The sequence below is a fragment of the Daktulosphaira vitifoliae genome, unplaced genomic scaffold, assembly GCF_025091365.1.
Source record: "Daktulosphaira vitifoliae isolate Bord-2020 unplaced genomic scaffold, ASM2509136v1 Scaffold_4, whole genome shotgun sequence".
Classification (NCBI taxonomy): Eukaryota; Metazoa; Arthropoda; class Insecta; order Hemiptera; family Phylloxeridae; genus Daktulosphaira; species Daktulosphaira vitifoliae.
In genome coordinates this window covers 16,271,206-16,283,509 of record NW_026099575.1, presented here as the reverse complement: position 1 = coordinate 16,283,509, position 12,304 = coordinate 16,271,206, and the positions used below count along the sequence as shown (strand labels likewise).

Below are 12,304 nucleotides of genomic sequence, written 5' to 3'. Positions count from 1 at the left end.
TTTAAGTATAAGAATTATTTGAAAATAAAAAGTAATGTTTACATAACTTTTCTTTTTAACCTTTTTATTTGATAATATAAAGATTATACAATTTATATTTATATAACTATAGAAAAATATTTATTAAATATAAATCCATTTATAGTAACTAAACTAATACTTATAGACAATTAAAAATATAATTTAACAAAGTATAAAAATTTACAAATTAATTATAGTATTATGAATTAACCTAATAAAATTATAGAAATATTAAAAGTTTAAAGTTACATTTTAGAACCATAATTCACCTAAATCCCCATCAGTCTTATTAGCATCATCTGTAATATTTGAAATTTCATTTTTATCTTCATCTGAATCACTTATGGCTAAATCATCTTGAATCGCGCTTGAACTATTTGGGTTACTTGGTCCAGCAAAACTTTTGTCTTCATTTATTCTAAAATTTCTACTACCAGTTGGTAAAAAGTCTGATGGATCATAATTTGGGTCAAGATCCATACTATCATCTTTTATAAGAGAAAAATGATTAAAGTTGGCTTAAAAGCTATATCTGCATAATTCTAAAATACCTTGAATTTGATTTGAAAATGTTTCAACTGCTGTACTGTATCCTGTGTTACCTAGTAAAACCATTGCTTCAGCCACTTGTTGACTGTCATCATCCGGTGGGTTCTCTCCTACTACTTCCATAAAATCATCTTCTTCACTGGAACAGTTCAAATCTAAAAAATTCATAAATTAATACTATATACATTGAATGAGATATAATTGTATTTAATTAAATACCATCTGCTAATATTTGATGACTTTCAGATTTGAAATTATTTTCGGGATCTATTTGAAATTCTATGTCTTCAATGTTAACTTTGTGATCTCTTGGCGAGTTTAAGCTCTAAAAAGAAATATTTAACATGTTTCATTTAAGCATATATTTTAGATACATCTATCTAATATTACTCAATAAAATAAAATTATTTTTTGTTCAATAAAAGATTGACTCAGATTAACATAGACTTAGACTTAAAAAAAAAGGTAGTGTTAAATTACTGAATGTATATATTCTTTTTTATAAAATTATTACACAACTGAAAACTAATAAAAATAAAGAATCTAACATCTTCTATATCCTGCATATTGGCATAATCATCATCAGCTACAGAATCAATTTCAACTTGTTCTAAAGCTCTTGCTTGAACTAAACTTATATTTTGCTCAACTTGTGTAAGATATTGATCAAACTGAAAACAATAAAATATAATTATGAATATCAATAAGAAATATAAGTTATTGCAAAAATGTATTTCAAATATAATAAAAATATAAAAATATATGCCTCTTCCAAAGATTCACTTGCAGCTTTGACTAAATTTCTGGCTTGTTGTGTGAAATCTGAATCATCGCCATTGTAAGCCACACTATTTTCTAAAATTAAATTAATATCAGCCAAAAATTCTTTTCGATTGTGGTATTTATGACCTACAAAGGTAAAAAGAGGATATAGTTATACATATTAGCATCATTGTCTTTTTATGAAGATTAATTAAAGCGAATGAGAAACTTAAGAGAAATCATTTTACTTACTAGAAACACGTGATGCAATTGTTTCTAAATCAATTGGCTGTTTAATAATATTGTAGTAATCTTTAACCAATTTTCGGTTAACTGGTTTCATAAATGGCCATGCTTCACTCATTGTCTTTATTTTACCAACGACATTATCTAATATATAAGTTAATGCAACTTGGTCATTATCATCTAGTAATGGATTAATGGCTTTTTCAAGCAACATAAGTCGCTCTTCTTTTTCATGTAAACGATCAACACATACACCCAACATTCGTCGTGCAGCAACTGTTAATGAACTTTTAGCACCTTAAAAATAAAATTTTTCATAGATTTAGTTTAATTTTCATATTTTCACATATACATTTTAAAAAAATACACAATAGAAAAAACAAACCATTATAAAGAGTGGAATTTTCTACAATTTGATTAACATCTGAAAGAAACTCTTCTCGGTTCTGATATTTTTTTAGGCGAAGTCCATCGCGTATTGTTTGTAAATCCATAGGTCTTTGTACAATGTTATAATAATCAGGTACTAACTAATAATCAAATAAATATTCTATATTATAGTTAACAAATTTTTTATTAAAGATGGTTTAAAGAAAAAATAACTGGTTATTAAAATTTAATGAAATACATACAGATAGGTCAGAACTTAAAAAGTTTAATAACAATATGAAGTTATTAAATATTATAATAATGTTTCTTTTATTCACACCTTAGCATTGACAGGATAAATAAATGGATGAACATCGGGCATTCCACGCATTTCATTTAAAATTGATTCAAAAATAGTAGAAAGCACAACTAAAGGATCAGTGCGACGTCTATTAGCTGACCTATCAGGTTTTTTTAGATAGTCACAATGTAGTTCATTTTTTCGTTTTTTCCGGGATAATGCATCCTTAGGTACTTTTAAAAGTAAAGATCTTCTTTTTACTTCTTCAGCATGCTTTAAAATATTGAATTAAAATAGTATACAGTTAAAAAATATTTAATTAATAGGATGAATATCAACTTACTTTAAGTAATTTACTAGATAATGTAACTTTAGTACCATCAACATTAACTAAATCTTCATCTTCAACATTCATTTGTTTTTCTATTTCCTCTTCTTGTTCTTCGGTGAGAGCAACATTGACAGGAGCATTAGGATTTAAATTATATTGAGGACATGCCTTATTGGTTCTCATATGACCAACATTACCACAAGCACCACATCTAACTTTTAAATCTGGTTTCATTTTGCTAGGCTTAGGTTTACGTGGACGTGGTGGAGTAGCTTCCATACGAGGCTTAGGTATAGTAACAGTACCAGAAGTAGGCATTGGTGAGTCACTTCCAAGAGAATTATTTTTATTTGCCATTGAATACCCAAAACCTAAAAATAATATTGTTAATGAGATTAATTTTATATAAAACACGATTCAACTGGACAAGTTGTATGTGAGTGTTAAGAATAAAATTTTTATGTTTACCAGGTTGTGTTCGGGAATTGTTTGAAAATCGTTCACGTTCTTGATTTCTTTTGATGCGTCTCAACTGTTCTTGAATTCTACGTTTTTCACGTTTCATTTCTTCCTTTTGAGCTTCATCCATAAGTGCATATTGTCTAATAAAACCTTCATCTCTTGTAGTTCTAATTTTTACATAAGCATCAATTACACCAGGTTTTCGTACTACTTCTGTTCTTGTAAACTCTTTACCATCAGCGTCTTGAAAAGTTCTATAAATTCTTAATACGCGACCTAAGAACAATTTTTTTAATAAAATATTTTAAAAAATTTAAAAATACTAAACAAATAATAATAATGGTTATTATTATTTTTATTCCTAAGAATTATGAAATAAAATATCTACATACCTGGTTGTCCAGTAGAAGAAAACTGCATACTATCTTCATCATCTAATTTTTTTTTCTCTCTTTTTCTCATATCATCATTATGTTCTCCCATAATCATTTTACGTAGCTCATGTCTTTCTTGTTCTTCTTTTTCTAGTGATAGCTAAAATTAAAATTAATAATAAATATATATAATTTTAGTATAATCCTATAATAAAATGTTAATAAAGAATTTTAAATTAATATTTATTATAATATACTTGTGTGCTAGTTTTTTTATTTGATAACATATTTTCAATATTTTTGCCCATTTCTTCTATGTCAGAGCAGTCTTCCTCATCAAAACTTTCACCTTCATCAGTAGACAAAACTTCATGAGATGAAAGTACTCTATTTTGTAAATCAAATATTCTTTGACACTCTTCTTTATACCTAGAGAAGAATTTTAATGTTAAATTAACCAACCCTTGTGATCCAAATGACATATTAGGGTATCATACTATCCTTACACAATTAATTATACCTTATTAAAAATTGTTAGAAAGTTACATAAGAAAATAATAAATATAAATAGGTTCAATAAAACTTGTATATATTGTTGGCCTCATTTAATTTTCGTTTAATAACTCCATTTTAACTACTTTTCAAGTGATAAATACCCTTATGCGGAACTACAAACTGTATATGGCCCAGGTTAATGAACACCTCAGTTTAGGCTATAATGTAAAGTGTAGTTAGACATTGTTTGTGCAGTTAAAAATAAAGTTTGTGTACTTGAGAAATATATGTTTGGTAGTTGAAATTTACTAGAATTAGTAGAATACAAAAGTAAGCGACAGAAATACTTAATGAGAATATTAGTTTTTTCTATAATATTATCATTATAGTATGTTCAAATTTTGAATCTAAGAATAAACATGTTATTTGTAGCTAAGAATATATTATTAAGAACATTTTTATCTTACTAAATAGCTCATATCAGGATTAATGTCTAATTTTCTTTTAGTATTATTATAACTTTTTTAAAACAAAGCAATTTCATAATAATTATATGCTTTTACAAATAATAAAATGAACAAATACTTTTATTATGGTTGTAAAAACTAAATTATAGTTTAATGCATGATAAAAAAAAAATTTTAAATATTAACTTATTTAAAAATTCAATAAAAAATAAACATTTTATTCATGATAAGCCTAAAAACAATCTATAGTAGAATAACAAGAAAATTTAATTAGTAGGAATTTAGAGATATGGGGATTGGAGATAATTATATTCTTATATTATTTCTTGCCTTATTTACACGCATATTTTTAATTATTATTCTAATCTTTCCTATTAAAAATTTAATTTTAAATTTTAATTTGAATATTCATTTTTATGATTTAAAAATTTATTTCTGATTGTATACGTAATTACTTTTACAAATAACTCCATGGTATTTTGAAAAAATATGAAAAAAATTTCATATCAAAGATACTAATTTATTTTCATTAAATGATCTTATAAAAATCTGTCTTAGGAAAGACCAACATTATTGTTACCTTTCTTGATGTTCTGCAATAGAAAATCTATTTCCTCTAGAAAATTTCGTCATTCCTTCTTCTCCAGCTTTTGCTTTTTCAGTTGATAATGTACGAACTACATCAATAACTTCCCATCTTGACAACTTTTTAATTTCTTCTTCAGGCACAGCAAATTTTCTTAGTAGAGCCTTTGCATTATTTAATGATAAACGTCTTAAATCAGCATCAGTTCCAGTGACCATACGTTTAGGTTGAGCTTCTTGTTCTTCTTTATTTAACTTGATTTTAAAAATAATTTTACTATAAATTGTAATAAGTTATCCTTAGTTTTAACTTACTGTTGGTTTGTTGGGTACTCTAACATATGAAAACCCTTCACCACAACCTGTAGGATCAGCAGGACCAGTTAATTGAAGTAAACATTTTCCTTTCATAGCTTGAATGTATGCTCTAGTTGTATTCCAAGGAGCAACTTTAATCTCATCATCCATTTTAAGTTGCATTTCTTCATCGTCATCATCTAAACTTGTAAGTATAAATTTTTCACCATAGCCAGCATCCTATTATTAAAAAACATTACAATTTATAAAAATAATTAAACAGATTAATAACATACACACTACATTTTAAATTCTTTCAAATAGTAATTAAAAATAATACAGGAAAATATTCAGTAGAGCTTTTAGCTTTTTGATATCTCTAGACAAAATTATTCTACTGTCTCCTTTATAATTCATTAACTATCAATACTTGTTCATTTAATAATTTTTTATTTTTATTTTCTCAATAAAATATATAAACAATAAATTTTCAAAAAAACTAAGAAATTGGCCTGAAATTTTATAAATTAATTTTTAAAAATGGTTTATAGATGTAATTGAGCTATATTTTTATGTATTTTCAATAAAAACTTAAAAAATTTTTTTAATTATTACTTTCACTTGGAAAACTCTATTAATGAAAAACTTTAAATTTACCCCATTTACCGATTTCTAAGAAAGGCTGCTCGAGAGTACAGTTTCTTACCTTACCTAAAAATACATCACTACAAATAAGAATAAAAATGTTTGGCTAAACCTTAATAAGAAAAAATTTATATTAAGAACTAACTTTAAGTCTTTGTTCAGCTGCAATCATACTGAAGTAAGCACAGCACTGTTCTGGAGAGACCATAGCACGAATTTCTTCTTCAGATGGTAAACGAAAATCTGGTTTTATGACCCACCAATTTGAGTCCGATCCTAAAAGAAAATATAAATTAATTATTTTTAAACAGAAAATAGGGCAATATAAAAGGAAATGAGTTAATATAAAATATATCAGTTTATTAAAAAATCTTAGGCTTTAAAAATCCAAAACACCAAAAACAATGGAAACATAATTCAATAAATTTAATAAACAAGATTATATTGGTAAACAAATGTACAAGAAAGCAATAATAATTAAAAAATGTCCCGAAAACTATAATAGAAAACAAAGATGGAAAATTAGCAAAACTTAATTACCTATTACATAACAAGAAAAATGAAGACCATTTTCGACATATAAGAAAATTGCTAGTACAAAAAAAGAAAGAAATAAATGTTGAAAACGATAACAAAAATTTGGAATTAAAATATCCAAGTAAAATTGAGATATATAGACAAAACATAGCATCAATAATTAATAATTTCATATTAATTGCCTTTAATATAAAATGCTGATTTATAAATGGACCATGACACCAAAATTGGTAAATTAAATTTTGTTAATAATTTTAATTAAGTTGTTTTCATGGATGTGTTTGAATTATATATTAAATAAATTATATAAAATTTTCATTGTTTTTGTTTGAGAATACAAAGTTTTTGAATTTGAAATTTTCCATTATTTTATAATATTAATTTTAAACCCAATCCAACCTTTTTACAAATTTCCTTTTTTTTGTGTTTATAGTACTACCAGGGTGTAAGAAACATGTAACAAAGGCAAAGAATTCTTTTCAATCAACTAATAAATCAACTAATTTTACATAAGTAAGTCTTATGATTATTCTGGGACTAGCTTGTTGAACTAAGCTTCTTCACTCTGTTTTTGCTGGCGTTAGTAATCAAAACCTTTTAAGTTACACCAATGGTTCTTTTCTACTTTGTGCTTGAGCTATCTGTTGTAAGGCAAATTTTAAGATGAAGTGTTTGAAAATCATAACATTATTTAGACTCTGTCACGGAAGCTATTTTTTAGTATTTTTAAGGCTATAAAAATTATGTATAATAATAAAATATACAATAATATCTAAATACTAGGCTCCGCCTAGCTGGGGCTCCGCCCCAGACCTGGAGCCCTTTGAGCCTTACGCGCCTTCGGCCTCTTTGGGCCGTCATCATAAGTAGGCCACTGATTCCTGTAGGGGTACCCGGCTACGCCAGTCATGATAAGTGTTTTTCAGAAAAAATATTACATCAGAATCAGCGTAACAAAACTACATCTAAAAATGTTATTATTAAAATCAGAAAAATTCAAAAAAAGAATATAGTAAAATGTATTGGGTATAAGGTTGACGTTTGTTAATGAGGTATACCCTTTAGGCCTATTCAAAAATTATTTTAGGAGGGTATTTAATATTTTTTACTTTGTCAAACATGTTATAGAAATTTTTTTGCTAAAAATTAAAGTAATAATGAAAAAAAAGGACATTAGTACCTTATATATTAGAAGTTGCCTAAAAAAATATTGATAGCGCTGGTTCAAGGGGGGCCCATATCTCTCTTAAATACACCCCTGTTATACACAAAAATTATTAATAATCTAATTATAATAATTATGTTTATATTATAGAATAATTTAAAAAAAAAAATTAGCAGGTTATTATATGTGGAACATTGTAAAAAATTTAATTTTGATAAAAATATTGGTAACTACGATTTAACGTTGGACAGCATAGTTTTCATAGATCAATCCCAATTCAAACGATGAACTCATAGTCTCATACATCATATATGAGAAAAAAAGATTATGTACTGTTCTGATAATGAAAGTACAAACTTATATAATTATAACGTCTTGAAAATTATATATCACATATAATATTCTTTGATAAAATATAGTGAAAATGCAAAATAGTGTCCTAATAATAATACATATTACACCATATAATTAAGGTTCATAATAAACGTATGAGCAGAAATGAATAACTGCACATATGAAAACCATGCACGTGGACTTAAAAAAAAAAAAGCTCGTAAAACGGTGAAAAATTAACGGATTGAATTGATTTTTTTATCATATCTCAAGAATGTCATTGGGCGGGTCTGATGAAAATTTCAAACCTTAAGTCGTAAAATGCTGGCGTCAGCGAGCGTTTTTGAAGAAAACGGTAGAAATTTTAAAACGCTTGCGGGCGAGTGTTAAAAATTTTCCGACCATTGGCAATAATTTTCCCAAAGTCTCGTAACCGAGACTTTTGTTGAAAAAAAAATTTGAAAATCCGAGCACGCTAAGTAATTTTTCCAGAAAAGCGTTTTTATCCTTGTTCTATTATATAATAAGATTGTGTCATATCATATATTAAAAATATATGATAAAATACATATTGTCCCATGCTGGGGAGTACTATATTAACTAGTCTAAGTTGAGCTTTAGTTACATTGCCCATTAATTTTGAGTATTACTACAATGCTTAATGGTCAATCTGTAAATATTCTAAATACCAAATTAACCTATCAAAAGTCACTTTATTTAGACTAAAAGGGTAAATTAAACTAGTATATTAAAAATTCTTACCAGTTCTTTTGAAGTCTGCACATAATTTAAGACGCTTACGAATACTACTTTCTGAATGAGATGGAAATGCTTTCTTTATATCATCCATTCGTATACGTCTTGGATAATCAACACTTTTCCAAAATAAACGATAAATAAAAACCTATTCAAATTATAAAAAAATTAAAACTCTAGTTAAAAATTTAAATAGTATTTGTCTTGATCAAGTAGAAAATATAATTTTACTTGTAAAAAGTCTCTAACAAAATTATTTGCTCTTTTTGAATTTGGACCAGGAACTTCATATAATGGACATAATTGACCCGAAGTAAAAAGAGCATCTATTTCTCGAATATAATAAGCATGTCTGTATGTAAAAATATTAAAGTTTATATATGACAATTTATAACTAAAAGGAAGTTTTAAGTATAAAGAAATAGCTCAATGATTAAATTTAGTAAAAATATTTCATTATTTGAAAAACTATTTTAGATTCCATACTTTATTTAAATTACCTGGTTCTAATTAAGAGAAAGTCATTTTCTAAAGGCTTATGTTCATAAATTGGAGTACGATATAAATTATTTTCAACAACTTGTATTGTTTTACCAGGAGATAACACACCCAAAAAAGGAGATGTATGTGCATATGCAACTTCTCCAAAACGTAAGTTTGGTGGACCCGGATCTTTTCCTATTTTACGTTTATAATAGTTTTTAATTTTTGAACACATACCCACCTAAAAAAATAAAATAATAGTTAAAAAAAAAAAAGTTGGTATTTTTCTTACTTGATTTAAAAGAGGGGGGTGTTCTTCACAGTATTCTATAAGAATAATAGAACCATCTCGACCAGTTAAATCATCTGGTGTTCTCATGAAAAATACATCTCCTCCTCCAGAAGCTATTCTTTCTTGTTCTCTTAACTGTAATTTATAATTTTTTTATTTTAACAACAATAAAAATTGAAACATTTTATTTCTGACTAACCTTTGCTTTCTTTTTGATATTTTTTAAAAGAGGTTGTACACAGTGCAATATAGGCTGAGCAACAGCACCATGCGAATATCTTTTCATTGGAGGACGATGAAAGTTCCTTAATCGCATTGGTCCCATATGAGTTTGTATAAAAGGAGCTTTCAATTCAACGACAGGAGTTGAATGTTGAATAATATTTCCTCCACCAACTTTAAGGCGTAAGGATGTTTCTGATGAACGTGGTTGATAATAACTAAACATTAAATAAAATTTGCTTTATACTATACTGTTTTAAAACTTTTAAACAATGTTATATAAAACAACAATTTAACTAATGTTTCTATATTATCTATAAAAAAGATATACCAGTCATTTGAAATGTTAAATGGATCTCTATCTGGTGATTTTGGTGGAGGTAATGGAGTATCTTCTTCTAGTACATTAATAACACCAGCTTTTCCAAGTAATAATTTTGATTTTTTAACATGTGGATGAGGAATTTTCACTTTAACTGGCGTAGCATTATCTAATCTTTGTTTTGCTGGATCTACATCATCTGGTACACCTAATATGATATTTTCATCATTAGGATCTAAAGTCAATATCTTTGGACGGGGTATTTTTTCCATATTTTTAGCATCCCAAATAATTTCATCTTCCCAAGTACTATATACAAGCTCTTCATTTTCAACAGGGAAAATTGAATACCAAGTATCATCTGAAGTATCATTAATTGGTTGTTGTTTTGAACTACTAAAAGTTTTTTTAAATATTCATTTTAAATTTTGAATGTTATATAGTACAAATATAGAAAAAATCTTACATATTTGGTTTAGGAGTCATTTTGTTTTGTGACTGAGATACATTAATATTAGATGTAGCTAATCTCACTGATCCACCAGCAAGGGGAAGCATTCCTTTCCCTGGTTGACTAAAAGCTTGAGCAGTACGATTAGTACTACTAGGTACCCATCCAGCTGCATTAGTTTTGCTGTTTAATTTTTGAAGAACTTTATGTTTTATATCTTCTCCATTCCAAATAATGTCATCTTCCCAATGTAATTGACTTACCATCAAATAAGCATCATCAGGGTATGGGTTATTTTCTTCATTATTATCATTATCTTTTAACTAAAAATAATCTTATGATTAACACTTGGATTTGGTAAAATTCTTTAAATTTCAAAAAAAAAAAGAAGATTTTAACCAATGAAGATTATACTATTTTTAATTTTTTTTTGTAATTAAAAAAAATTAAAATAAGAACTATAAGTTATTCAAAATTATTTTAATTGTTATTAATTAAATAACATAGATTAAACATTTAGGTCCTGGAAATTAAATTTCATCCAATGTATGTAAATCTTTTTCATGTCCATTTTACATTATATCTTTGTTTTATATATAATAAATAATACTAATGTACTATTGATAAATAATTATTTTATTTCTTCATAAAATTTTATAATTAATTAAACATATATTATTTACTTTATTTTCTTTTAGTTTGAAACCATAATCAAAACCTTCACCATTTTCAGGTACCCCTAGCATATCATACCACAGTTTAGCTGGGCCACATCTCCAATATGCTTGATTATTTGAATTATCTTCTTGTTCTTGCTTATTTTGATTGGTTTGTTTAGAAAAATTTTCAATTGGTTGAAGTAATTTATCCTAAAATTTATATTTAGTATTATTTAAACCAAAAAATTTAATAAAATTATAAAATAACCTCATCATCACTAGCAATGCATTCAGATGGAGGAATTGGTCCAAATTCTAGATTTAAAAGATGTTTTTTATAATCAACATCAGATGAGCTACCATCTATTCCATCACTATGTTTTCTCTTTTTGCGTTTAGTTTTAAGATTACGCCAAACTTTAGGAAGTCGACTTGATTTATTGGGTTTAAATAATCTTGAAAATCTCAATACCTATTAAAAATAGAAACAAAGTTATAAATGTAAAACAGTTAAAAATTAAAATACAAAGATTTTTATTAATTACTTTTCCAACTCTAAAATCAGGAAATAAAGTTGTCACATCAACATTTTCATACTTAGATGGTAACATTGCAGCTAAAGGAGTTTCTAGTCGTTTGTTATTGGCTTCAGATTTATTGGTTTCTTCATTTGATACCTGTTTTTTTTCATTATCACCGTTATTACTTTTGTTAGAATCATTTGGTATATTTACATCTTGTACTTCTTCTGCTAATTCTTCAATATCAAAATAATCAAGAGCTGTAGGTGATTTTTCTTCATTTTCAACAATATTTTCATTGCTAGTTTCTGAAACTTGTAATTCTGATGTTCCAATAACTTCTGACACGATTGAATTAAAGCCTAATTTGGATAGTGAAGCTAAATGTTTTTTTGTATCACAATCAAGAATGTCATCGTTTTCAAGTTGTCCTCTTTCATCAATGTTTCCAAAAATAAAACCAGTCAAGTCGAAATCGCTTGACATTTGTTGAGCTTCTGAACTATCTTCACTCATTTTCAATATTTAATTAAATATAATATTAATGTAAAAAGTTTAATTTTATATGTTTGAATGTTATTTACAAAATTTTAACCATTTTATCATTATTATTAGTTAATGTCTCTGGTGATCGGTAATTTTTGATAAGAACAGTGTTG

General features: G+C 26.4%; 1 protein-coding gene across 1 annotated transcript; it reads right to left on the bottom strand.

Moving 5' to 3' along the window:
• Positions 1-121: 121 nt before the first annotated feature.
• On the bottom strand, positions 122-12,253 carry LOC126905566 (transcription initiation factor TFIID subunit 1). The gene is made up of 25 exons (XM_050685390.1): positions 11,670-12,253; positions 11,393-11,596; positions 11,149-11,334; positions 10,481-10,788; positions 10,024-10,410; positions 9,670-9,910; positions 9,471-9,605; positions 9,196-9,419; positions 8,927-9,047; positions 8,702-8,843; positions 6,050-6,180; positions 5,278-5,499; positions 4,958-5,217; positions 3,673-3,844; positions 3,434-3,575; positions 3,048-3,317; positions 2,592-2,950; positions 2,288-2,521; positions 1,964-2,108; positions 1,585-1,875; positions 1,337-1,479; positions 1,119-1,241; positions 790-895; positions 573-725; positions 122-509 (listed from the first exon to the last, which is right to left on the bottom strand). The coding sequence occupies exons 1-25, from the start codon at positions 12,159-12,161 to the stop codon at positions 274-276; spliced, it is 5,427 nt and encodes a 1,808-aa protein (XP_050541347.1). The 5' UTR covers positions 12,162-12,253; the 3' UTR covers positions 122-273.
• Between the last annotated feature and the right edge of the window lie 51 nt (positions 12,254-12,304).